The 27,107-nt window shown below is 49.7% G+C and overlaps 1 protein-coding gene across 2 annotated transcripts in view; it reads right to left on the reverse strand.

The window, feature by feature from the left end:
• The window catches only part of COL17A1 (collagen type XVII alpha 1 chain), a 50,206-nt gene that overhangs the window by 18,887 nt on the left and 4,212 nt on the right, over positions 1 to 27,107 (reverse strand). For both annotated transcript variants that reach the window (XM_079793680.1, XM_079793679.1), the window contains exons 2-27: positions 25,862 to 25,924; positions 24,816 to 24,860; positions 23,694 to 23,798; positions 22,411 to 22,542; positions 19,624 to 19,671; positions 18,433 to 18,468; positions 17,295 to 17,342; positions 15,754 to 15,891; positions 14,324 to 14,482; positions 13,421 to 13,492; positions 12,083 to 12,154; positions 11,209 to 11,277; positions 10,054 to 10,215; positions 9,629 to 9,709; positions 8,203 to 8,247; positions 6,981 to 7,193; positions 5,974 to 6,192; positions 5,662 to 5,691; positions 5,270 to 5,296; positions 3,854 to 3,880; positions 3,706 to 3,768; positions 2,833 to 2,937; positions 2,026 to 2,085; positions 1,328 to 1,363; positions 653 to 706; positions 370 to 405 (exon numbers count right to left, since the gene is read on the reverse strand). In XM_079793680.1, the coding sequence (XP_079649806.1) occupies positions 370 to 405; positions 653 to 706; positions 1,328 to 1,363; positions 2,026 to 2,085; positions 2,833 to 2,937; positions 3,706 to 3,768; positions 3,854 to 3,880; positions 5,270 to 5,296; positions 5,662 to 5,691; positions 5,974 to 6,192; positions 6,981 to 7,193; positions 8,203 to 8,247; positions 9,629 to 9,709; positions 10,054 to 10,215; positions 11,209 to 11,277; positions 12,083 to 12,154; positions 13,421 to 13,492; positions 14,324 to 14,482; positions 15,754 to 15,891; positions 17,295 to 17,342; positions 18,433 to 18,468; positions 19,624 to 19,671; positions 22,411 to 22,542; positions 23,694 to 23,798; positions 24,816 to 24,860; positions 25,862 to 25,913 (2,134 nt within the window). In that variant the 5' untranslated portion in view covers positions 25,914 to 25,924. The remainder of the gene's footprint in view (positions 1 to 369; positions 406 to 652; positions 707 to 1,327; positions 1,364 to 2,025; positions 2,086 to 2,832; positions 2,938 to 3,705; positions 3,769 to 3,853; positions 3,881 to 5,269; positions 5,297 to 5,661; positions 5,692 to 5,973; positions 6,193 to 6,980; positions 7,194 to 8,202; positions 8,248 to 9,628; positions 9,710 to 10,053; positions 10,216 to 11,208; positions 11,278 to 12,082; positions 12,155 to 13,420; positions 13,493 to 14,323; positions 14,483 to 15,753; positions 15,892 to 17,294; positions 17,343 to 18,432; positions 18,469 to 19,623; positions 19,672 to 22,410; positions 22,543 to 23,693; positions 23,799 to 24,815; positions 24,861 to 25,861; positions 25,925 to 27,107) is intronic.

The raw sequence follows: 27,107 nt of genomic DNA on the forward strand, positions 1-27,107 counted from the left end.
CAGCAGAATCTGGGTGAGAACTCGTCATTTATGAAGTCAAAGGGGCACATTTGATTCCACCCACAAGCTGCCCCCGGCCCTGACTGTCATACAGTGGGTGCTGTGGGCACAGGATGGCCAGAACAGGAGGACCTCAATACTGCATCCTCGCCACCCCAAGGACTACCCACCCACAATGCTGCAGTGTGGGTGCTTTGTGACTCCTCTTAGTGCCTCAGTTTCCCTATTGGAGAGGCACATCCCTCCCAGCCCCAGGGCCCGGGAGCCAGAGTCATCTGTGTTCTTGGATGCCGGGGCATGAGTCACATTTGGGTTCCTAGGAGTCAGGCAGGCTCTAGTGATGTCTGAGCAGCAGTAGGAGCAACGTACCTTTAGGTCCTGGTGGTCCCATAGGACCTTTGTCACCTGAAAAAGTAATGGCCAACCTGATATAAAGAGCCTTGGCAAGGAAGACCAGGAAGGGCAGTGTCTTTGTCTGAAGACAGCACCCCGCCCACCATCCTGACTTCCCCTCTCCTGTGTGCCTGTCAGCCTGCACAGGCTGTTGGTTATGTCCATCTGACCCTCTCTGTCCCCCCAACACCTTCTTCCTGAGTGACTGGCACCTACAGGGTGACATCTCCCCCTACCCAGCTCCTTCCCATCAGCTTACCTTTGAGGCCAGGGAGTCCCACTTCACCTCGGGACCCTTGGAGACCTACAGGGCCTGTGAGCAGAGGAAACCATGCAGGTGGGTGAGTGCCCCAGCTTTGGAATGGATGGACGCGCACACAGACACACGCATGCAGGCAGACAGGACATAACCATGTATACACGCATGTGTGCACACACCCAGGCGCTTGCACACACACTTTGGAGTGAAAATCAAGAGCTGCTCTCTGCGGACTCCTCCCCACTTCCCTCTACATCGTCCTGGTCCAGCTTCTCTGCCTCTTTGACTCCCAGGCCCTGGTCATAGGGCACCTCGTGGGACCCTGACAGAGACACCGGCCTGCATTACAATGTGGGCCGTAGCTCGAGATTCCCAAGACAGCAGGACGAGCTCTGGCCAGTAGAAATGAGGTGGAGGCAGGCACTTGCTCAGATGTGAGGGCAGGATGGGAGCTGCCTGCTGCTGAAGCTGCCAGAGGGCCCAGGCCCCAAGCCAGGCTCTCACAGGCCTCCCTGGTACCTGACCTCGGCCGCAGGGGACAGTGTGGACCTGAATTTTGTACCTCCAGGCGCTCTTTAAATTTGCTTCTTTTGCTTAAATAATGTTTGCTTTTCCTTTTGGCACCCCTTTCTTTGCCCCAGAAATAACGTCTATTATAAGGAGAAGCGTACTGACCTGGGGGACCCGGGGGGCCTGGAAAACCATTGGCACCTGGAAGGATGACAGAACAACAATGATCAGAAGGGTCAGACACGGGCCGGGGCAGCTGACCCCACGGTGAAGGTCAGGTGGAGGGGTGGGGCTCACTTCCCAGTGAGGGCTGTGTGTGCATGCCACCCACACGGTCTGGGTTCTTCCCAGGACCCCAGAGCCAGTGGGTCCAAGATGACCCAAGTCCAGGGCAAAGCCATCCAGGGAGGAAGCTGAAACTGGTGGGATCAAGAGAGCCCTGCTCCTTCCCAGTCAGAGTAAAACGTTTGGGCTGGGGCAGAGGAGGGAGGAGAGATGAGCAGTGGGCATCAAATCGAGAAGGCCCACTCTCCCGGGTGGTTCAGACACGTTGCATTTTGAATGTGTGTATCTGGGCCCAGACAGGTGAGGAGATGGTCTGACTTCTGATTTCCTGATCCATATTAGAGGCCACAAAACGGGGCCATTGGAAACAGATGGAAATACGTCCCCAAATCCGCCATGCAGCCCAAACTAGCCCCAACCCTGACCCCTGACTCCTTTGTAGGGGACCCTCTGTGGGCCCATCGCCCCTGCACAGGCCTGGGGCAGAGGGTTAAGGCTGTCTGGGATCCTAGCACTGGACCTCTGTTATCTATCCAGGACATGGCAAACTTGGGTACCATCCTGGGTACCTGACTTACCTTTGGGACCCACAGAACCCGGGACGCCAGGTGGGCCAGGAACTCCCGGTTCACCAGACCCTGGGGAGAAAGGAGCACTGAGAGAGTCCACCCAGCCTGGAGGTGTCCGTGGGGGGTGGTCCCCACCCTCTGAGCCACTGAGTGCCCCTCCCAAAGGCCATCATCAATCAGCAAAACACCTTCAGTCTCTACCCTCAGAGCCTTTATGCTCCATGAAGTCTGGCACCCTAGATACTTGATACACATTTGTTGCCTTATTGAGCAATATTTTTAAGAGAGAGGGAAGCTAAAAATTATGCTTCTTGCTCAGCTCATGACCTGTTGGCATTGAGAGGATTTCTGGGGTCTATGCTTGGTTTTTCTTGAAAAAAAAACAAACAACAAAACAAAAACAAAAACAGACTCATGGTTAAGAATCTAATTGCAAAATCTTCCCAGGCCTCTCCAGGGCTGGGCCTGTGTCTGGGGCTCTCCATGCCTCCTTCCCTGGCTAGTTCCAGTCAAGAGAGGCTCGGGGATCTGAACCGCACTCCGCCTTCCGCCAGGCCCTGCTCTAAACCCTTCACCTCAGCCCTAACTCCTCGCCACCCCACGTGGGAAGGCCCTTTCTCCCTGTGACCATGTTCTCCTTGCACTCTGAGCTCTGCAAGGTTCTTAGCCTGAGGCCTGGACCTATGGCCTGGCCCACACCCTCCACCAGGCCTGGCCCAGACCCTGGCTCAAGATGCCCAGCAAATGCTAGTGAGAAAAATGGAAGAAGGAAGTGTGGATGTAACCAACCCTCCTGGTGAAGGAATCGCCTCTTACCTCTGTCCCCTTTCTCTCCAAACCCAGGTGGTCCCGGTTCACCACGAGGTCCCATGGGGCCTTCACGCCCTCTCTGGCCCACAGGTCCCTCCATGCCAGGTTCTCCTAAAAACAGAAATGGCCATATGAGAGTTAGGACCCTGAGGGCTCCGCGGGCAGCATCTCGCTGGTAGGACACCTGCCTGGAGTCTCTGCACTGGTCCCCTGGGCCTCCCCTCGCCCCCTGTAGCCCAGGCTCAACCCAGAAGCCAGAGCGACCCTTGAGAATGCAAGAGGATCATGTTCCACCTCTGCCCCAAACCTGCAAGTGGCTATTCGCCTCGCTGGGGGGAAAAGTCTTCACAAGGCCTCCAGGGCCCCACATGGTCAGCCTTGCTCCCTGCCCTCCCTCTGGACTCTCCGCCTCCCTTCTGGGTTGTAGCTGAGGCCCGTATGATCTCCTCTTCCTCCTCCTCCTCCTCCTCCTTACTCCTTGACCAGTGGGCACACCTGTGCCGGGGCCTGTGGCTGCTCCCTCTGCCTGGAATGTTGCTCTAAGTTCTCCTCATGCCAGGCTCCCTCATGCCCTCAAGTCTTGGCTCACATGGCACCTGCTCAGGGAGGCCTTTCCTGGGGGCTCCCTCAGGACTCCCCATGTCCCACCAGCCTCTGCCTTTCCCATTCCCTTACCACCTCCTACTCTGCTATGAACTTCACAAATTTATCTAGTATTTTTCTTCCCCACCCAAACGTAAGCAGGAGTTTCTCTGTTTTGTTCACCGATGTCTCCCCAACAGCTAAAATGGCCTGGCACACAGTGGGCACTTAATAAATGTTTATTGAGAGAGGGAGGGAGGGAGGAACGGAAAGAGAGGATGGAGAAGCAGTTCTTACCAATGCTGCCCTTTTGTCCCTTCGGTCCTTCTGGACCTGGCTGTCCCAAGAGCCCAGGGATACCTGTAGATACATGAAAATACCCCCTAGGACCTGGGATCCAGGACCCAGCAGCCCACCACCAGCCGTGCCATCAGAGATTACGCACCTGGAGTCCCAGGGAGCCCCCGATCTCCTGCGGGACAGAGATAAGAAAGAGAAGTCAGCTCAAAGACTTGGGCCATTACCTAAAGGAGCCACCAGGTGGGATTCAGACAGGATTGCCAAATACAGCAAACAAAAATACAGGGTGCTCTGAATTGCAGATAAACATTGAATAAACTTTTAGTATAAGTATGTTTCATGTAATATTTGGGACATACTTATAGTGAAAAATTATCTGTGCTTTGAATTTAACTGGGCAGCCCACATTTCCTGGCAACTGCAGGCTCAGGGGCTCCAGGACCTTCAGTCCCCATCCCCAGCAGGGTCAGGGGGTGTGACCTACACGCTGGAGTCCTGGGGAGGGGAGCTGGGGCGGTGACCCAGGCGTGTGCATGGAGACAGACAACCCTGAAGAGAGGAGGACCACCAAGTGCAGGAGCCCCAACTCCTGCATAGGGATCTCTTGGGAAGAAAGATGGAGCCCAGAGAGGTGACCCTGTCACCTTCAACAGTGATTCTCCGAATAAACTGGGGTGATCAGGATTGCAGACTCCTGGCCCCACCCACCTGCGCCGCCAGGACTGCTGAATCAGAGGCTCTGGAAGTGGGACCCAGAATCTCCTGTCCATGCTCATGCACTCTGAAGTGTGTGAACCCCACTCGGCTAGATCAAGGGGCGCTGCTGTGGTCCTGGGATTGGGAACCGCTTCCTCCCACCCATGGGTCCACCCCATTGACCGTCAAACCACTTCTCTGAGGAAATACATCCATTTCTTACAGCACGTAAGTGTGTGCCACACAAGGGAGCCCTCAGGAAAGGCCTTCCTGACTAGCACTGTGGGCACCCGCTCCTGTGACTCCGTCCCGCACCCCTGGAGGCAGGTGCTGGTGCTCCTGCTGAATGCCCCACAGGAGGCTCAGTTCCCAACGGCTGCGTTTTATCCCTGGCCTCCCTCGGCTAAGACCCCTGAGAGCAGGTGGCTCACTTGGAATGGTGGTTCCTGACTCGATTCATCAGAATTAAAACCCGGATAGAGGGTAGGTCTAGCCCCAGAGCATTTGCTCCAGGATCACCTGATTCTCAGCTGGGCCCAGGAATCCGTATTTATAAAAACCTCCAGGGGGTTGGGGAAGCTGAGTAGTAGCAGCCCCTCAGCTGCCCTTTGGAGCTGGGGGTAGATATAAGCCCTTGACACAGGCTGCGTGAGGGCCTGGGAGTCCCTGGAGCCCTGACAAGGGGCGAAGCCCTGCTCTGTCACGAAGCCCCTGCCCCACCAAAGCCCAAGGGTCTGCAGGCTGCTCTGCAATTCACGGTCCCACCACAGAAGGGCGATGGCCAAGAGCATGTGAGGTGGGTTCTCTGATGCTCGCTGATTGCTTTAAACCGTCAACCCTCACTAATAATTAAGGCAAAAATTACCTTTGGGGCCTGGACTTCCCATGTCACCTAAAATAAGAAAGATAAAACAATTGTGAACGGGGTGAGAACCCAAGGGCCTGTCTCTCATCGTCGGTAAGACCAGCTGACAGCGGGTGAACCGCATTTCAAGGTGAGCTGGCGTGGGGCGTGGCTTCCTCTCAGTCCCCGTCTGTGTCACTTGGCACATCACCCGCCTCTCAGAGGATGCCCTAGGTCCCTTCCCGTCCTGAGATATTCTGACTGTACAGCCAATTCCCAACCCTCCCAACAGATGCTGTAAGATTTGTCTACTGCTCATCCTTCAGTTTGGAAAACAGCTTTCTAAATCCACCCAGAAAACAGGGCTCCAAGTTCAGGAAATGAGAGGGAAAGGGCTCAACCCACCACAGTACCTTTAGGGCCAGGGTTTCCTCGGAGACTGCCTACAAGAGAAAGTACACCCCGAGTTAGTTACACATCTGTGTGACACACAGACACGGAAGGAATCTCCGTGGTTGTAGTGGGGAGAAACTGAGGGTAGGACTAGCAATCGGATTCTGAAATGTGCTCCTTGTGTGATATTGGGCAATTCTTTCCAGGCCTCAGTTTTCCCAACAGTAAAATGGGTTCACAGTACTGGTCCTGAGGGTGAAGGAAGTGTGGGAGTCCCCTGAGCGGGTACCACTCCACACACAGGCCGGCCCTTTGCCCTGCGATGTGCTCACCGTTCTCTTGCTCCGTCATCAGCTTGTTCCTCATGAACAGCCAGAGCGCCTCCTGACTGGAAGCATCCAGCCCCAACTTGTCCATGCCTGTGTCCACCCCGGGCGCCAGCCCCTGCAGCCGGTCCTTTCTGCTTTTCTCTATCTGCTCCTGCAGCAGCACGCCGCTCCGCATCCGCTCCAGCTCGTCCACGCGCGCTTTCAGCTTCCGCACCTCCTCCGCTGAAAGGGCAGACGGGCAGCTCAGCCGAGGGTCAGCCCAGTGCCTTCCCAGCACACACTCACTCCCCCGGAAGTCTGAACTGGGGACTCTGAGGGCTGGGGAGCTTCTTCTTGCCATTGGGGACATGTTAAATACACATATATATTTACTGATTTCAGAGAGGAAGGGAAAGGGTGAGAGAGAGAGAAACATCAACGATGAGAGAGAATTATTGATTGGCCGCCTCCTGCCTGTTCCCCCCTGGTTATCTAGCCCGCAACCTGGGCATGTGCCCTGACCTGGAATCGAACTGTGGCTTCCTGCTTCATTAAGTCAATGCTCATCCACGGAGCCACACAGGCCAGGCTGTTGGGAACATTTTGACAGAATGCTTATGGCTAGCAGCCGGATTAGCTACTCAAAATTGTCATCGGCCCTTAAAGAAACCTGGTCTGGGTGGGCGGGCTCAGCCTTCTCGTTTGAGAGGGTGATAGCGCTGGCCCTTACCCGCCCTGGGAGCTGTGTGAGGCCAACAGAGCGTTCGGGCCAAACTGCTATGAGAAGGCCTGGCCTGACTCCCGGGGCAGCTGGGAGCCTAGAGCCGTGCTGCAGGGATGGGGGCCTGGGCAAGGGAGCTGCACCAGAACCCAGCTCCGCCACTAGGTGGCGTCCTCCCAGAGCCTGTTTCCCCACCTGCAGCACGGAGCTCTCTGCACTGATGCCCGACACTTGGGACACAGCAAATCCCTGCCCTTTGAATGGGCAGCTGGGCACGGGGGCCGGCTGCCCTGCCGCCGTTACCACGTACCCAGAGCAATGAGGCCGAAGAGCAGCCCCAGGAGCAGCAGCCAGGTGAGCAGCAGGCCCAGCAGCCACTTCCACCAGCTGCAGCAGGAGCTGCAGGGGCACCAGGTGGGCGCTGCTCCCCATGGGCCCCCGCCGGCGCCACCGCCGCCGCCGCCGCCGCCGCCTTTACTGCCACTGACACCGTTGTGGTGATCGTAGCCGTAGCCGTGGATATCTGCGGGGGAGAGAAGGGGGAGGTGAAGGCAGGTGGTTTGGCTCTCTTCCCTCTAAATTCTCCGGCTTCGGGTGACTTCCTGTGGGCCCGGGTGAACGTAAGTGAGTCTCTCAGGGTCCTGTGCGGCTCCGTGAAGGATGAGGCTGGTGAGTAGAAGTCTGACAACCCTGGGCTTGAGCTGTGTGACCCTGAGATGGTCACTTAACTACTCTGTTTCCTTTTTTAATTCTTTTCTTTTAACTACAATGAGCTTAAAAGATTCCTTACTTCATAGGACAGTTGCTGAGTGAAAATGAGAGGCATGGGAGGCAGTTAGCAGGGGATGTAGCACAGAGGGCTCGGTTTAAAGCTCTTGATGAAGAACTTTGACCTGCCACAACCTCCTGCATTTTATTAGGCCCAAACCCAAGGTGTTCCCATCTCCATGGTGCAGTGTTTACAACTCTGTGTGTAATCCCCAAGTGCCTAGAATGACACTCAGCATTGAAGGTAGGCCCAGGCAATTTTTTTTTTTTTTGGTAAAAAGGTTAGTATTTAAAACGGGGTGCTAACCCTTGCTCTGCCTCTCTCACAGGTTAGAGGAGGGAGAGAGGAAAGTGTAAAGGGTTGGAGATGTGCATGAATTAGTGCCACCGTAAAGCCTGTGTGTGTGTGTCTGGGGGGTGGACAACAGCAGCCCTGCTGTGTTGCTCCTGCTATAGGGGGAGCCCCTGGACCTGAGGGCAGGTAGCAATGTATGTGTATGTGTGTGTGTGTGTGTGTGTGTGTGTGTGTGAGGGGGGAGCTGTGAGTAAACTGCCCCTGAACTAAGCTTTTTCTGTGGACCACTCTAGCCCCGGTCTGCCCCCTCTACCACCCTCCACCCCGCTCCCTTGAGCCTTCAGGGACACTCTTTAGAGTTGGGTGGCTCAGGTGTGCTCTGGCTCCAGGCTAGGGGCCTTATCTGTTCCATTCACCATCACCAGCCCCATGGGTTGCTGTCACTGCAGGACTCGCCGGGCTCACCTACCTGCGGAGGCCACCTTGCCCTTTGTGGACACGGTCTTCACGTCTCCTGAAAGACAAGCACCGAGAACAGGTTTTGACCTGAGCTTTTATTTATTTTTATTTTTAAAAATATATCTTTATTGATTTCAGAGAGGAAGAGAGAGGGAGAGAGAGAGAAACATCAATGATGAGAGAGAATCAGACCCTCACTGGGGGTCGGGCCTGCAACCTGAGTATGTGCCTTTAATTGGAATCAAACCCAGGACCCTTCAATCCACAGGCCAACGCTCTATCCACTGAGCCAAACTGTCTAGGGCTTGACTTGAGCTCTTAAATGTGAGGAGCCCACAGAAAGCCTTTGTGCAGATTAGGGGCAGGGCTTTAGGTAGATGTACCACCCAGGCACCTTGAGTAATTGCATCGATGCAGACATGACTTGGCAAACAATTAATGGTGGGAAAAAGCAGTGTCACAACCCTCTTGTGACCTGAAACCTGTAAAGCCCTAGACATTTTTAGGAGTGACCTTTACTCTCAAACAATAAATGTGCTTGTGAGAAATGACTTGATTTTTTTGGTGAAGGGGCTTTTATTTTTAATTTATCTTTATTGTTGAAAGTATTACAGATATCCTTTTTTCCCCCATTAAACCCCCCCCCCCCCCCCCGCGGCCTTCTTGGTGAAGGGACTTTGAATGCAAGTTCCTGACCTGGGGTGGAGGGAACCCGACAGCAAGGATGGGCTGGGAGGAGGGCTGTTGATGAGTTCCTGATGCTATCTGACCACGGAGTGTTTGTGGGCAAGTGCACAGTTTTCTGGGAAAGTTGTTCACAGCTTCCATCTGATTCTGAAAGGGTCCTTTGGCTTCACTGCCCCATTTCCACCCCGACAATGTAAGGAACTGCTAACTTAGGCATTGTCAGGGCTGGGACTGATTTCTTTTGCATTTACCTAAAAATGTTCTATGACACACTTTTCCCCTCCTTTACTGACCCCGCCCTCCCCTCCCCCGTGAAACCAGTGATTTGGAGAGATTGTTCGGGACTCACAGCAGTGAAGCAATGCATTTATCTATGAGAGGATCCAGGTGTTTGAGAAGAAAAAATAAAGCTAGCAAGTGCTTTGCAAAGCATTTTCTATTAGTTCCGAAAATTAAGGGAGGATGAGTAAGGTGAGAAAAAAAATACCATTGTAGGCTTTACACATGTCATGGGAAAGCTTTTGTTTCAATATTGTGCGCGCACGAATCAACTGGGAGCCTGTGAAAACGCAGCCTCTGGCTCAGCAGGCCTGGGCCAGGGCCTGGGCGTCTGTAACAGGCTCCCAGGTGCTGCCGCTGCTGCTGGTCCAGGGACCACCTGTGGAGTGGTGAGGTCTCAGGAGACAAATACGTAAATGAAACGTGGATGGGCTGAAGGCAAGGTGGACAGAGATCAGATGTGGTCTTACCATTAGTATCCAAGATCAGCTTAGTGTCAGTGGTATAGGCAGCTTGCTTTTCCTTTTTTAGGGTGTCCTCTGAAAAAGAAGCTGTGCACACAACTCATGACAATCTAGGATATTCCCTCCCCCCTCTCCAACCCCACTCCACATCCTGTCCACATGGGTAGGAAGAGGACCCAGCTTTCCTGGGGTTAATCCCCCCCGCCCCAATCTGTGTTTGTGGTTGGGAGTCTTGCTGAGGTTGCCCTTTTCCAGAATTTTCCAGGTTTGTCTACATTCTAGGAGCACCCTGGTTAGGCAGGCAGTTTTTCATTTGAATGGATGACTGTGCTTTCACTATTAAAACATCTCAAACCACCTTGCTAGGACACTGGGTCTCCCACACTGTCTGCCTTTCTTCTGACACCTGAGTCCTTTGGGCTCCCACATACTTGAAGCGATGCTGGCGGGGGAGGCAGTGAAGACCTTCCCGCTGTCCTTGTTCATGATCAGCAGCTCCATCTCCTTCTTGGCAGGCACGTTATCTTTCTCCAGGATCAGGAACTTACAGTCCTTGTGTAAGAGCTCATCATTCTGGACACTCGTGGTACAGGCTAGAGAGGACGAGGTGGGTGAGGAGGAAGGAAAAGGTACCAGGAGGAGGTGGAGGGAGGAATGACCAGAAGAGGAAGGAGAAGGAAAAGGGGAGGGGGAGGAAAAGAGAGATTAGTGGGTGTGTCCAAGGGTCTCTGGTCTCCCTGACAGTGGCTGCTAAGAAGCATCTTAGGGACCAAAGACAACCTCCCCTGCTTCGCAGGGCCTGGTTGTGAGGAGGCTGGGTCCATGTCAGAAGTACTGGAGGGCTGGCTGATGGGCAGCCTCCCACCTGGATGCTATAGGATCTCTACTGAATGGACAAAAGTCCCTTCTCAGACAGGCCCTTCTTTAACCTGGTGGTTCATTTCTATCCTTTAGGTCTCAGGTGTTAGCGCCCTGGGGGGTTTTTCCTGACCACCCCATCTAATATACACACATTCCTTTTTCTACTCTTTCACCTATTTCTTTCCTTCAAGTTATCTTGCCTACTTGTTTATCTGTCTCCACTGCAACTGTCAGGCTGGTGGGCAGGAACCTAGCCTGCCTTGTTCATTCTGTGCTCCAGGCACTTAGAACAGCGTCCAGAAGGAAACACCCAGGATCAGAGCAATGGTGGAAACGGCTGACCCTGTGTGGTGAACCCAAGTCAATAATGGCTCTACAGAAAGTAGGGAGGCTGTGGCAGCTTTGACCGGCTCCTTGGTTCTTGCCATGTGTGACATGTAACAGGAGCAGGCCAGGGGCTTCCAGACAAAGGTGGGAGCTGGGGTGTAAGTGTCCGACCCTAGGCAGGTATGGAGGGTGACGCTTCCTGCCTCCCTTGGACAGAAAGGTCAAGGTGAGGTCAGGGAGCTGCTGATCTCTGCTCATTTCTGGAAGTAACCGAGAGGCCCATTTGGGACCTTAGACCACCAATGGGTTATGTCTGCTCCTCCCATACGCTAAGTGTCACCAAGGAGCAATTCTCCCGGTACTGCAGCCTGCCCCTGGCAGCTGGGGACAGCACTCACCGGCAGAGGTGGACACGCCAGTGCTCACAACGGCAGGGCTCTGGGGTATGTTTTTCTTCATCCCGTATGCTGCAAGAGAGGAACCACTGAGTGAGTGGGACCAGAGTGGGAGGGCAGCTCCATGCAACTTAGCAGCAGCCTGACCAGCCCTGGCAGACAGGCAGCCTCCCCACATGAGAGGAAGATAATAATAATGAATAATAATTATGAATGAATAATGAACATGAAGAATAAGAAATAATGCAATCAACTCTCCAGCCATAGGGGCAGCAATGAGAGCTTAGATGGAACTTTCTTTGGTATAATTCTTATCCTTCTAGAACAGTTCTAAAGGCCACCTCCTCCATGAAGTCCTCCTAGATCCTCCCACATCACCTTCCCTTCTGAACTTCTACAACCCTAAGACCTGCTCTGCACAGTTTGATTCATGTTATCTTATAGAATCCCCCAATAGTTTCATGTTTATTACACTTTTTACTCCAACTAATCAGTAAGCAAAGTGAGGGCCAGAGCTGAGGCTCATGCCTCTTCTGTCCACCCTTCCTCAGGTGTGTACAAGGAGCAAACCACAAAATCAGCCAGATGATTGATTTGCAGTGGCAGTGGGCAGTCAGGGACAGCAATGAATCACAGGGCTACACAGGTGACACCCCACAGTAATACTCCCCCGGGTTTTCACATGTCTGATCCAGCAAATGATCGAGGTTGGCATCTCTAGGTTGGGAGCGGGGGCTGTTTCTTTGGTGGGAAAGGTCGATTGATTTTTAGGGACATCTTAGTCCCTCGGATGCAGTTGTTGAAAGGGATATTGTGAGTTATAGCTGCAAAGAAGCATTACTTCCCAGTCCCTAAGCTCCAAGCCTCAGCTACTGACCTGTGGAGGTGGTGGCCATGCCATGGGACAGGGCGGATGAGCTGGGGGCCAGATTGTTCTGCATGCCAAACACTGTGAAAGGAATTGAAGAAAGGTGAGCGCAGGTGCAGAGAGGAGGGTCCTCAGCTTAAGGCAGCTCTACCCCCAGCACCCCAACACCACTTTCATGATACATAAATGCCTTTGCATATGACAGAGATTCCCAAACTTTCTCAGTGCTCACATTCTAAGTGACACAGCAATTTTTTTATGCCCCACTTCCCCATCTTGGGCTAAAAGTTATGAATAGTTCCATTTATTGAATACTTAGGTCTCCACTGCTTACAGTGGTAGCTCACACAGGGTCTGACATTTCACTGTATTCAAAATACCCTTGGAATGGAAAAACACCCCCGAGTTCCCTGTTCCCTACAGCACCCTAGGGTGCCTTGGTGCACAGTGTGGGAACTGTGGGCATAGGATACAGACAAAGGGATCGAAGGCATAGACTTGGCAGAGACCTCGTTTTCCCTTGAACTCTTCCTTCTGACTCAAACACATCAAGCTCCCCTCACCCCTAGTCTGATTTCAAAGCCGAAGCTAACTCCTCCCTAGTTAGTGCTTTCTCTTACCCCATCCTGTGTAGTGTTTGGGGTACAAGATTGTGGATTTAATATCTTCAGTCAGGACTTGGCTAAACAGAATAGCAGAGGCAGAAGAAATGAAGCCTGAACCAGGTGTCTTCTGGGTTTGGTGGGATGCTAGTCAATTGGAGGTGTTGAAATCAGAAATATGCCAGTCAAATAAATACGGAGGCCCACATCATTATGTTAATTAGTCATGATGCCACAAGGAGAAGGCACATTCCTTTAAAAAAAGAGGTGGCTGGTAACCTACATTCAGGCTGTTGCAATGTATGTGGAAATAGAGTCAATAAATTTGAGCTCCCAATGACCTACCGTATTTATAAAAAGACCTGAAGTAAGAGCTTTCTAACTATACAATGTTGTGGTTTTCTTTTTGTTTGTTTGTTTGTTTGTTTGTTGTATCTGAAATGTCCTAAGCCAGGCCTCACTTAGCTTCTTTCCTCCCATTTCTCCACCTCTCAGAGAAAACATGTAAGTGAAGTCTCCGGCCCCTCTGCCCTTAGACCTCTCCCTTGGGGATTGAGCTGTCTCTGACCTCGGGCAGCCCCCAGGCCACTGCCTCTGTGTTGGTGTATACGCAGGAATGTCCTCAAGCTCCAGGGCAGAAAGGACATCTTCTCTAGAAACCATAGATTTTCCTCACCAGGAAGGAGCATGTATATAATTAAAGCAAACCACCTGGAAAAGGCGGTGGAAGCTGGCGAGCACTGACCTGAGGAGCAGGTGCTGATTCCGGGGTGCAGAGTAGGGGAGCAGGATGCCATGTTGTTTGGAACTCCAAAGACTGCAGGAAGAGGGAGGGCTGATGAGAGAGATGTCCAGCCCAGAACAGGGGGTGTCCCAAAAGCTCCAGAATTAACAGGTTGCATTTTTATATTTTGTTAAATTTGTTTTTCAGAAAATCGGAGGCACTTGCCTTGCAGCAGAGAACCATACATTCGTCTCTGGTTTGCACCAAGGGGTGGTCAAAGGTTGGTTGGGCCTCAGATGGACATTGGCTCTGGACAAAGCCCACATGTTAGTGACCATTTTACAGAAAAGGAACTTGGCCTGGCCAGTTTTGCTCAGTGGTTGAGGATTGACCCAGGAACCAAGAGGTCACGGGTTTGATTCCCTGGTCAGGGCACATGCCTGGTTTTGGGCTCGATCCCCATTAGGGGGCGTGCAGGAGGCAGCTGATGATGTTTCTCATCCACATTTCTATTTCTCTATCCCTCTCCCTTCCTCTCTCTCTAAAAAAAAATAAAAAGAGATTTAAAAAAAAAAAAAGAAAAGGAACTTGAAACCCAGAGACGGTAAATAACTAGCTCAAGGTCACACAGTTAATGCACATGAAGTGAAACCAGGTTCCTTGCATCTGCTTTCGTGTTTTTTCCCACTGCATTTTTCCTGACACGCTGTGGAATATAGTTCTTTTTATAGTGGACCCATCCAAAGAAACACCTTGGAGACTGAAAGGAAATGAAATTCCAGTGGAAAAACCTTGGAATGTTTGGCCACAGAAAGCCCCTCTAGCAAGCCTTGGGGACGGTGGACACCAGCAGGGTCTTTCAGCTCCAGGTAAAGGTGAGGAGGGCTCAGGGGTGGGAGGGCATATGCACTGCGCATCACATACCCGATCCTGAAGAATAGGCATTGGTGTTGAGGAGGGACGAGCTGTGGGTTGTCATGTTGTTGTGATAGGTCCCCATGGAGGACCCTGCCGGCAAGGTGGAGGACCACATGTGGGAGGGAAGGTTGGCATCCAGGATGGTTGCATCATAGGTGCCGGACACTGGAAACAGACAGATAGACAGACACCCCAGTGAGAGACAAACCAGAACTCTGTGCTGGGGTGACCCAGTTGGCTCCGTTTGCTGGGACTTTCCTGGTTTAGCCCTGAAGGTCCCACATCCCAGCAACCTCTTGGTCCAGGGCAAACTCGGGCCGTTGGTCATCCCAGTTCTGTCTGAAGCCTCGGAGCTGCTGCAACCTTATCCCTTGGGTTAGACATTCTTGCTGGCTCTTGATGAAATTTGAAGTAGGTAAATTTTGCTTTGGGGTTGCCCATTTCTCCTTCTAAGTGCCCCCCCCCCCCACCTCCTCTGAGCGGTCCCCACCAATGTTCTCATTCTCTATTTGTTCCTGTCTCCACCTTCAAAGATACCAGGGAGCAGCGAGTGAGGGCCCATAGCGAATGCCCACAGAATTCCGGGCACACAGCAAGCACAGGCAGGGAGCCCGCACTTCCGAGGCCACCCCGCACGGATGACAGCCTTTTCTGGTTAAACCCTCCTTGCCAAGGAGACCCAATGGCACTCTGTCCCCAAGAAGGGGTTTTGGTGCTTCTTCAAATCTGAAGCCAATTCGGCCTATTCCTTCTACGAGAGGGAGCCAGCCCCACAGGCCATAATGTGCTCTGAGGTTTCGGTTGTATTAAAAAATAAAAGGAAGATCACAATCTCAAGGTTTCTCCCCCTCTCCCCCAGTAGCAAATGACAGGAAAGCTCCATTCACATCCTAGCAGAACTGGCTTCTTTCCTCATCTCCCTCCGAGGATCTCCTCATTCCTCTTTCTGCCTCCCACAGAACCCACCTTATACGTGGTAGGCACGTGATATATGAGTGCTGAACAACCCTCATCCCATCTGACTACGATCTCTTGGTTATCTGACTCCCCCCAGAGGCCCTCACCTCCACGAGGGCAATGACTGTGTCTGTCTTGTTCATTGCCTTTCCTCAGTGCCTGGTGCTTGGCATGGAGGAGGCAAATAATAAACATTCACTGAATGAATGCATCAATGAAAGAAAACATGACAACTTCCCAATATTCTTCATTTGGGGAACCTGGCCAACACATTCCCAGGAGATGTCAAGAACCTCCTGGAGAAAATCTGTAGGATGTAGAGCCTGACTCAGCAGGCCCCTGGGATGGTTGACCAGCCCACATTTTCATGCTGCATAAAGGGCAGTGCTTTGCTGTAGTCTGGAGGGCCTGCCAGGGTATGACTGAATACCACCTTGTTCCCTTCCCTCCACGCAGCAGCCCCGGGATGTAGGGCTCACCTGACTGGGAGCTCACGGTTTTGGTCTCCACAGTGCCTTTCTTGGGGATGGGGAGTGTGTTGGAGGAATTCCGGGTGGGGCTCGCGCTTGCTGATCGGCTTCCCTTGACCAAACGTTTAACTTCATCCAATTCCGTCCCTGTAGAAAAATCCCCACATTCTCCATTAGGCCCAGGATTATTTCCCAAGTCCGGCTGCAGTGAGAGTTACATTTATGGCGTTCTGGACACTAGGGAGGATGGCATCTACTTTGCATGCTGGGACATTTTTGGTTAGCCTTATACTTTTTGCATTTTGTCAATTTATAGCACTTATTAACCTGGCACTTTGTAATATTAATGGCCTCATAAATATAGTGCCTCTACAAGGAGGTCAAAGTCGTCGGTAGATATTTCCTAATTATACCTCATCAGACACCACAGGGATGACTCTGTGGCTGAAAGACAATGTCATCCTGGGTCAAGGGAAATTTACACCCAGGGCAGTTAGAGAACCAGATCCCTTGAAACAAATGGTTCAGTCGTGATTTCAACCCCTGCTCAGGACACCTCAGGTGTCGGGTCCCTGACCTTGTATGCTCTGCAGTGTCAAAGGGATTTGTGGCCCATAACTCCTAAACATTATGCTGTTTTTGTGTGAGTTGATTTCAAGCCCGTCTGGCTGGTATTATTTGTAGCAAGGCGATCTAGTGGAACAGGCTCCCAGTGCTTCCCACATGGCAAACAGGAAAGGAGGGAGGAGGGGGAGGCATGGTGCAAGGGCAATGCATAAAAGAAGACAGATTTGCAGACAATAACTGCTGGAGGACCACCCAGGACCCCCTCCCCTGAGATCCCATCCTATGGACTCAGCACCCCTAAGCCTAGAAGGGCTCAGGTGAGATAGCATCAGGCCTAGAGGCAGATTCCTGGACCCCAGGCACTGAGCTCTTTGGGCAAGTACCCATCTCTGATTCCTGAGCCACCCACTCAACTCTTCCTCCTCCTACTCTACTTGGCTCCTGTCCTAATAGTTGGGATCATTTCAAAATGTCAAATAACCTCTAACAAGAACAAAAGAAGTCTAACACAGTCTGCAGAGATGGGGAATCCCTAACATTTGAGATCAAGTTCAACCTCTCACACTCTACTCCTGACCTTCTCTAATCTAACTATCCCATGAGGGCCCCGCCTGCTGCTTTTCCTTCAGCCACACTGAAGCTTTCTCCAAAGTCTCATCATGTGGTCCTCAAATGTCTCTGCCAGCTCATCCCATGGAGCCTAACTGATCCACCCTTCAGTCTCTCTTCAAGTGACACTAACCCAGGAAGGCTTCCCAGGACCCCTGCTCCCTCCACTCCCTGAGCTGTCCTAGTTGGTGGTTGATTAGTCTGTGAACAACAGAATAACAGGGACTGTGACTTACTCAGCTCCTTCCCCCTTGCCCCTGCACCTAGCACAGGATCTCTCTCACAGAAGGCCCTCAGAGACATTTAATGATTAAGTGACACACACACACAGCCCTGGATTCCTGGGCCCTTTCAGCAAGACAGTGCCCACTTACATCGGGTAGATGGGGATGCACTCTGCAGTCGAACCCGGATTTCACTCTCTGTAGGAGGAAAGGGAAGGAGACGGCTGTGAGTGAAGGAACTTGGGTCACAGTGCCTGACACTGAGCTCTGAGCAGTGGATAAACCTTTGGGCTGCTTTGAGATCTGTGTCCTGGGAACAGGACACCCAGGTATACCCAGGACGAGTGCTGCTGAAAAAGAGATGTCCTTTCTCTACACCCCAGCTTGCTCACTGCACACCTCCAGCCGCCCGGAGATGCTCTGATGAAACCCCAGGCTGAAGAGGGCGGCTCCATCACAGTCATCAATGACCCACCCCTTTCCAGTCACCCGTTTCCCAGTTGCCAGAACCACGCTGCTCTCCTGCCTCCAGGGTCTCTCAGGCAGTAGCGAGAGGATTCTAAAACCTAGGATGTTTACTTAGCCATTTTGGCCTCTTCAGAAATGGAGAGGGCAGAAAGCGGATAGTTTAACATCATTAGTTTCAGGTGGAAGACTGGCATCTTTCCACTATCAGCCTAAAGCTGTGATTGGTTGGTGTGTTCCTAACTTTTCAAGTCTAGGCTGGTCATCGAGAACTCCCAAAGCCTACGAAGAATTCTGCCTTCTGCGTGGCCCTGACACCTGCTCCTCACCAGGTTCAATAGGGCAGCTTGCCCGGGACCACGTTTCCCGCTTACAGCCTTATCCATGGGCAGATGTGGAGAGTGCAAAACTGTCACAGAGCCCTTTGTCCCCAGGGATAATTGGGAAAAGAAGGGCTTTTGCCCAGTTTTGATGCATAAAGGCATTCACAGCACCTCTTGTTAAAGTCAACCAGGAGACGAGAAGTGAAACAAGATGTAGCGCCAGCATCTTCAGACAATCCACAGCAGAACCAACTACTGCCCAGGTGGTTACCATGCGTTTTTATTCCTGTCTCCACGTGCTTGTTAGATTACCATCAAATCTACCCTTCCCATCCTGGTGGAGCCAGCAAAAGATTCCCCGGAGGCTGTAGGCCCCTTGAGGGTAGAACCAGGCCTCATTTATTCTTCTGCACTCCCCCCATTTCCTGGCTCAAGGCTGGACACGTTAAATGCTCAGAAAATACTTGTTGATTGAACTGAATTGAACCCGTAGAGCTCACCTCGTGTCTGGCTGCGTCCTCTGGTTGCAGAAGATGCTGAGAAACGAACAACAAAAAAAAGTTATCTTAGATAAGAGGTGGTATGCTAAATATTTTTGATGTGGGGGTAGACCTATTTGGGTTGGGGGAGGAGCTGGTTTTCACAGTATGTATTTTCCAGATAGGCGTCCTTATGGATAGTGGATGTTTAATAAATGATGACCATGTAGCCAAAAGGCAGAGAAAGTTTTACAAGGCCCCAGTGCATTTAAGCCTTAATGCGACCCTACTAGCGGTTCTCAACCTGTGGTTCGAGACCCACAGGTTGAGAGCCGCTGCTGTAGAGCCTAAGACCATCAGGAAACAGATATTTGCATTACGATTCATTAACAGTAGCAAAATTACAGTTATGAAGTAGCAACGAAAATAATTTTATGGTTGGGGGTCACCACAACATGAGGAACTGTATTAAAGGGTTGCGGCATTAGAAAGGTTGAGAACCACTGATTTAAGGAGTTAAGGTAGCTAAATGAATGTCAAGTCAGCTCACACTTAGAGTGTTAGGTTAGCTGAGATAATTCATTTAGGAGCATGATCCATTTGGACTAGTTTACCACACACTGATCAATGTATCAAAAAGCTGCCAGATCTTTTTGTTTTGTTTTGTTTTGTTAGAGATTGCTCTGGTTTTCTCACTGAAAGCAAACAAATAAAATTATAACCACTGAATAATCAATGACCATATCAATTCATATGCACAGTGAGAACCTGAGAACATGGATGAAAGACTTAAGGCCAGAAGATACTTGGGATTCACTTGTCCCACCATGTGCCTCTCAGACGCCTGCTATGGTGGACGTGCTGGGATGTTTGGCATGTGTGTGTTCTGACCCCCACTCCTCTTTGCTGGGAGATCTCTGTGGAAGGAAATAAATCCTACAATTGTTGCTTGGCCTTAGGGCTTATCTGTCCACGCCTGAGCTTTGTATGAATAGCTTGCTATTTCGGTAGCCTCACGAGCAAAGGCTGCAACAACCCCCATAAATGTTTTAGGATGAAAAGCAAGAAAAAAACAGGTCAGCAGAGGTTAACCTCTTTTAGGAGAATCCATTTAACTCACGATGTTCCTTCCCCCTACCGCCCCCCCCCCCCCCCGGCCCTTTTCCAGTGCCTCATTTGACCATTTCTCCAGGAAATAAGGAAGGGACATACCAAATTCCTTCCGAGGGTACTCCGGAGAAGAGTTGCCACTGGAGCTCCCTGGAGAGAGGACAAAACACTCAGTACAGGCACGCCTCGCTTTATTGCGCTTCACAGGTGTTGGCGTTTTCTACAAATTGGAGGCAAGACCCTCCACCAGCAAAAGGATTACGACTTGCTCCATTGCAATACTTGTTTTATTGAGGTGGCCTGGCCTGGAACCAAACTCACAATATCTCTGAGGTCTGCCTGTACCAATGATCACTTGAACCCAAACAGCTTCCGAGAGGGTGCTGCCAGGTACCCCTTTATGAACCTTGCGGCCTGCCTGTTCAGGACAACAGGTGCTCTTCAGCGAGCTCCTGACTTACACCGCTTTGCCTATCGGACATGGCTGTGGCCCTTCAATCCGGTCCCTGGGCTACTTCAGTGGGGCAAGGATTGAACAAAGGAAGGTAAGAGCCTTTTTTGTTTTCACTTCCTCAACTGTTTGCCCCATGCCAGTGCTGGTGAAGGTGGCCTGGCCCTGGTCAAGTAGATATGCTGTTATCTAGGGTGTCCCTGACCTTGTGAAGGTCATCCTGAGTGTGGACCCTGTGAAAATGAAGGTGCCAGCCCCTGTGTAGGCCCAACACCAGAAAGCACTGTGGTGACACCATCCTCTTAGCCTGGATTTGGGGCTCCCCAAGACTCTCTGGCAGTTCTGGGTCTTTTTTAAAATATATGTATATATATTTTTATTGATTTCAGAGAGAAGGAAGAGGGGGAGAGAGATAGAAACATCAATGATGAGAGAGAATCATTGATCGGCTGCCTCTTGCAAGCCCCCTACTGGGGATTGAGCCCACAACCCGGGCATGTGCCCTTGACCGGAATAGAACCTGGGACCTTTCAGTTCGTAGGCCGACACTCTATCCACTGTGCCAAACTGGCTAGGGCCAATTCTGGGTCTTAAGTCAGTTACTGGGGGTACCCATCCCTAATCCTGCTTCTCCAGTCACTATTAGACCCATTTGCTGCCTGGCATGTCTGTTTTCCACTAAACCTGCTTCTGCAGATCACCAGACTCCAGTAACCTCCTCCTGCCTTCTCCTTCTTGACCCTGAGCACTTTCTTGTACTGACTTCAATGATGCCGCCTGTACCTGGTCTCCTGCTCCCCTCAAAGTATCTTCTTCCTCTGTATCCCCGGCTCTTTTTCTCTTTCTTCCCAAAAGTTTACCTTTCTTTTCTCTCTGCTGCTTTTTATACTCTCTTCCTCAGCCAGCTCCTTCAGTTTTCCACCTTCTACTAACATCTCTTGGTGAATGACTCCAAATGGGGTGTCTGGCCCTGACTTCTTCCATGAGCTGAAGTCCTATGAGTCCCTCTACCTGCTTGGTACCCCCACCTGAAAGCCCTGCCAGTAGTTCTATTTAAAGACCAAATAACTGAACTCATCTGCGTGAACTCCCTGCTGTAATTGTTGGCACCAACATGAACCCAATCACCGGTGTTTCAAATTTCAGCAGAATCACTATCTCCTTTTTCTTGTTAAAATAAAAAACAAAGGGAGACCAGCCTTAAAAATCTCCTGAACAGACAAAACTAGATGAATCTTTCAAGCAAAGCGTAGTTTAGCTAATTTTGAAAGATGAACTAAGTCGCCTCTTGCTCATGCCTCTGAAAATCATAAGCAAAACTGAAACTGTTTCCCAAGGTTAATATGAGGTAGCTACTGACCAATTCCCTATCACTTAAGGGAATTCTAACAGTATAATCAGTCACCATGAAAAATAAACTACATAAGCTGCTTTGTAACAGTACAACCTGGAGCCTCATTCCACGTTTGGTTTGAGTGCTCTCAACGTGCAAACTGTCTTTTTGGTGTGCACACAATACACTTTTACTAACTAGTATTTTAGTGATTCGTTGGTTTTACTTCTGTAATTTCTGAACTTTTGACACTCCCCCTTCCCCAACATTTAATCAATTGTCAAACTGGTCAATTTCCCTTCTGCAATGCCTCTTCCCTCCAGCTCCTCCTCTCCTCTCCCACTGCCACCACCCTAGTCCCAGCCAAGTTTTCCCTTCCCTGGACTATTGAGCACAGTCTAACATGTCACCAATTTCAACATATTTCCTCCCTATTTTTCCTGCATGTGGCTTTCAGAGGGCTAGTCCTGGACCTCAAATATGATCGACTCTTTTGCTCAAAAATCTCTGTGGCTTCTCACTATATACAGAATAAAGTCCAAACATCTTAGCCTGGCACTGACGCTGAGTCCCTCAAGCCCTCCCTCTCACCTAAGCACCACGGGCCTGACTCTACTGCCTGTCCTTGCTGTGCTGCTGCTCCCGCAGCCTGGAGCACCCATCTCTACACCTCCGGGTATCCAACTCTTACACATCATGAAGGCCCAGCTCATAGGCACCTTCCCTAGAGACACTTTCCTGGAGACTCAGCTTGAAATGATAATTGCCTTGTACTTTGTATTATGGTTTTTATCTGTCGTCTTAACTTGTCTATTAGACTATAGATTCCTTGAAGACAAGATCCATTTAAGCGTCTGATTCATTTAAGCGCCCCTCAAAGCATTCCGCATGGTGTCAAACACATGGTAGATATGTGATAAAAAATACCACATGAGAAAATGACTAAATGAATGAACGAACGAAGGGGCAATGTCAGTTCTTAAAAGAAATGAAGGAAGAGTGGAGAGGAAGGGGAGGGGGCAGGGCAGGCCCAGGTGAATACAGGTGCCAGTTCTTCAAAGGATGAGTGAAGTTACTGGGAAGAGAGTGGTTCTCTCTCTCATACCTTCGTATGTTCCATGGCGGGTGATGTGAGTTTTCCTTTCAAAGGTTGAGCCTGGTGAGTTGGGCAGAGTGGAGGCAGGCGAATGAGCCCTCCTGTAACTGGAGGTGGAGGCATTGCCTCGGGTGCTTCCACCTGCAAACCAGAAAGAGTGTCAGTCCTCGTAGCACTTCAGCAGATTGGCAGCCAGTTATCTTAACTACGTACACCAGGCTGCTCTGAAGGAAAGAGGGCCCCACGGAGGGGCCAGAGGACATCAGCACTGAAAGGCTCCACCCCACATTCCCTCGGGGGCTCAGAAATGGGGGTAGCGTCGTTGTTCCTGCCCTTCCTCCCCAAGCTGGGGTCCTTGGTGCACATAGCTGCAGGGTATGGAAATGGAGGCCTGGCACTAATCTGAGCTCACTGCTGGAGAGACTAGAACATAATCCCATGTGGAAGGTTCCTCAACAGATGAGGGCAGGTGCTTCTCTTGGCCAGCCTGACCATTTGCCTGTCTTGGGTCTTTTTTTAAAAAATAATACATTTTTTATTGATTTCGGAGAGGAAGGGAGAGGGAGGTAGAAACATCAATGATGAGAGAGAATCATTGATCAGCTGCCTCCTGCACACCCCCTGCTGGGGATTGAGCACCCCAGGCATGTGCCCTGACTGGGAATCGAATTGTGACCTCCTGGTTCATAGGTTGATGCCCAACCACTGAGCTACACCGGACAGGCTTGGGTCTTCTTTTTTAGTGTCACTCCAAGATTTTAAAAATGAATTGGTGGGCTATGTGTGTGCTTGCTTTTCCCCTTAGCCTTGTTTTGTTTTGCTTAGTTTGAAAGCTACCATGAAAGAGTGGTTCATGAGGAACAATAGGACGATGTTGGGTGCTTGCCCAGTGGAAACTCACAGGGTGTGGGATCAGATTCCCTGCGCACAGTGACCCAGTCCTTCAGTTTCTTTAGTGGTTGTTGTTAATTCAAATTGTAAACCCTCAGATGTGCACACCCTTCTCTAAAGGAGATGGCTTAAAGAGTGATTCAGGGGGGAAGGAGCCACCTCCCCATGAAGCCTCCTTAATTAATCATTGTTATTTATATTAGGGAAATAATGAAAGTTGACCCCATTTTAGGTTGGCATCAAATGCAGATGATGTGAAAGTCTCACTTTTTCTGGGTTCGGTGTCATTTACATACTCTTTGGGTCATTTGGATGGATGAGTTTGGCCCCTCTCCTTGCAGGACTCAATCTCTCCCAGCAAGCTCTTCCCCCACCCTTACCCCCCACCAGCAGCCACTTACTTGAGTTTATGTAGCCGCTGCTGCCATGGGTCAGGCTCTGTTTCTCCAGCCGGCTCCCTCCACTGAGGGAGCCTGTTTTAGCATAGCCATTGGTGGTCCCCCCTTCTGCAGAAACAAGGAGCAGGTGATCATTTATGGGTGAAGTCAGCCCAGAGGGCCCCTCATCCCTTGCCCCTTGGAAGCCTTCCCTAGCTTCCCAACCATGACCCTCTTGGCTTGGGCTCCCTTTCCCATCTACAGTGCAAGCTGCCAGGCTCTCATTTCATTTGTTTCTGATACAAATGTTAAAAGAAAATATTCCACCCGATTTAAAAGGAACGTCTTCTGGGTGGAGCATAGCAAGTCGTTTATTAGGAAAATCTAAATATTAGAAAAGGTAGCGAATGATGAAAAAGCTCCTTGAGGCCAATATCTGGGCTGGGCTTGCTTTTTTCAAAGGCCTGGTCAGTGCCCCAGGCATGCAGCCCCTAGAATTGTTGGAGGGAGTGGTAACAGCTCTGTGTTGCTAGTTTCCCATCCGGCAGCCCATCATACTCCAACCTCCCATGTTGATGGGTGGGATTTCCACACTCCTCCACCTCTGTGTGCCAGGCTTCCTGGGAGGGGCAGGAGTAACTTTAGGGCTCAGACCTCCATTACAGCATCAACTACACATAACGACCTCCGGAGGAAAATGTAGACTCAAACAGAAACCTCACTGGTGGTTCCCTGCTCCCACCCCATGCTCAGGTGGGATAATAATAGTATTGTCAACATTTCAGTTTCCAGATCAGGAAATTCTATAGAGATTGACAGTAGATTTGTGGTTTTCAGGAACTGGAGAGAGAATGGGGAGCGGCTACAAATTGCCATGAGGTTTCCTTTGGGCAGGATGGAAATGTTTTAAAATTTGATAGTTGCAATGGCTGCACAACTCTAAATATCCTAACAACCACTGAATTATACACCCCAAACCGGTGAATTTTATGGATACGAATTGATGTCAATATAACTGTAAAGAAAAAGGAGATTTCAGGTATTTTGGATTTGCTCTACTGGAGCGTGAGTGCCGCTGGGAAAGGTTAGACGCAGAGTCCTTCACACATGACTCACTGAGAAGAAGCTCTCGAGACAGTCACTTACTTGGCGGTAAGGATGTGAGTCTCGTAGTCACTGTTTCGGTGACAACTAGGAAAAGACAAGGAAAAGATCAGCTCTTATGTAAGGCACTGAAATCCCTGTAGTTCGGCAAGGTCTCATCTGTCATAGGCTCAGTGCATTAAATTCAGTTCCACAGAGATTTTTGTTCATTATGTGATAAGGTATGTGATCTTTCTCACTATACACGAAAATATGTACAATAACAATGAAGTTTAGTGTCCCTGGAAAATATGTTTATGTCCCTTTGGAACCAAAACGAGGTAGCTATCCATTGATTTGAAAAATGAGTTGTCATGGCGTCAATATCACTCGTTTAACTATTAGATCCAGTCCAGGCCTGGATTAGCCTTTGAAGGAGGACCAGGACCTCAAGTCACTCTCAAGTGTCTTAAGTCACACTCTTTCACTGCACTGCCCCTTCCAAATGGTCACCCAGTCCAGCTGGGGCCCGTGCATCATCCTGGCTGATTTCACTGTGAAGTGGATAATTACCTTGCCTTTTAAAAATAAATTTGAGGGTGTCTCAAGGACATCATAATTCATTCTAAAATCTGCAGGAGCATTCCTGGGGAGGCGTAGCTCTGCCTTATCCCATCCACACTCCAGGACTATATCCCTAAATAAGGAAATGGTTAAACACACGATAGCAAATTCATTCAACAGAATGTTATGTAACCATTAAAAATGCTGATTATAAAAATTATTCATCAAAATGGCAGTTTTCATCTTTGAAGAAAAAGCAGAACACATTTTTATTACAAGTATGTTAAAATAAAAATAAACAAAAGGAATCTCATGGGAAGGAATAGTTTTTTTTAGAAATACCTTTAAAATGATAGTTTTTTTTAAAAAAAAAGCCAAAAAAAAAACCACCAAAAAACCACACCCTAAATACAAAAACGAAAAAAAAAAACAAAAAAAAAAACAGAAAAAAATGGTACAGTAGTTAATGCTGGAACTAGGGATGAATTATTTACTCTTTCCAAATTTTAATCACTGTGGTAATGACATATATATCATGCTCTTACTTCTTTCAGTGACTTCGGCGCCATCGCGCTTGCTTTTCTTGGTCACATCCATACCATAGCCACCTGTGGAAAAAGCCAGAAACCATAAACAAGCATGCCTCTTACTATCACTTTTTAAAAAATATATATTTTTATTGATTTCAAAGAGGAAGGAAGAGAGAGAGATAGAAACATCAATGATGAGAGAGAATAATGATCGGCTGCCTCCTGCACACCCCCTACTGGGGATCGAGCCTGCAACCCAGGCATGTGTCCTGACTGGATATCGAACCGTGACCTCCTGGTTCATAGGTCAATGCTCAACCATGGAGCCATGCCAGTCAGGCTTACTATCACTTTTTCTAATCATAGGTCCCTACTATTCAAACTGAGAACCTAAAACTCGATTCCTGGAATTCAAAGCATAATTCTTTCTTGTGCACATTTTTTATAAGTCATCCCTTGTGATTCGTGTATCATTTATAATAGCAAGTAATTTAATAGTTTCAATTTTGATTCTATTCCTTGTACTGAGATCTTATTTTTCAGAATCTAAATGAGCAGGCTGCCTGCCCCCTGCTGGGCATTAATACATAGATGATGTGCTGCCCGGACCTCTGACTAGAATACTTCCATTCTTTGTCAAACAAATAGCTGAAGGATATCTATCTGTCAAAGCACTTAGTGCTTTCAGCTAACTCATTTTGATGTATCCCATAATGTTCAATCTTCTATATGAAGTTCTATGAATGTAAGACATTTATGCTTTATTATTTAGAGTTCGGGTGTGAGAATGATGTTTGATGGATTGAAATCAGGATAATAATCATGATAATGGTCATACTTGTATGGGACTTTACACTTTTAACAATTTGAAACTTTCTCTTTATAACAAATTAGCCCTAGTGTGCTTTTTGTTGCAGACATAACTAGAAAAATAATATGAAGAAAACATGTGTAAAATCTATTGAAATATGTAAGAATATAAAATATTCATACATGCTAGTTATGCTCCCCCTTTATGATTACTCTGATTCTGAAAAGGAAAATCATTGAGATCTTGTCCATTGTGTCCTGGAGTGTGGATGGGATAAGGTAGGGCTGACATCAAGGGGTGGGCTGGGGTGGGGCTCAGGCCTAAACATGCATGATTATATAGCCCAACTGAGCTCTGTGGCTGTAGATCCCAGTTTCAGGTTCTGGAAAAACTTGAAATCTGGCTTTCCTTGGTCTTCTTCCCCTACACTCCCAACCTTTCCTTCCTCCC

Source organism: Cnephaeus nilssonii, assembly GCF_951640355.1.
Source record: "Cnephaeus nilssonii genome assembly, chromosome: 16".
Lineage (NCBI taxonomy): Eukaryota > Metazoa > Chordata > Mammalia > Chiroptera > Vespertilionidae > Cnephaeus > Cnephaeus nilssonii.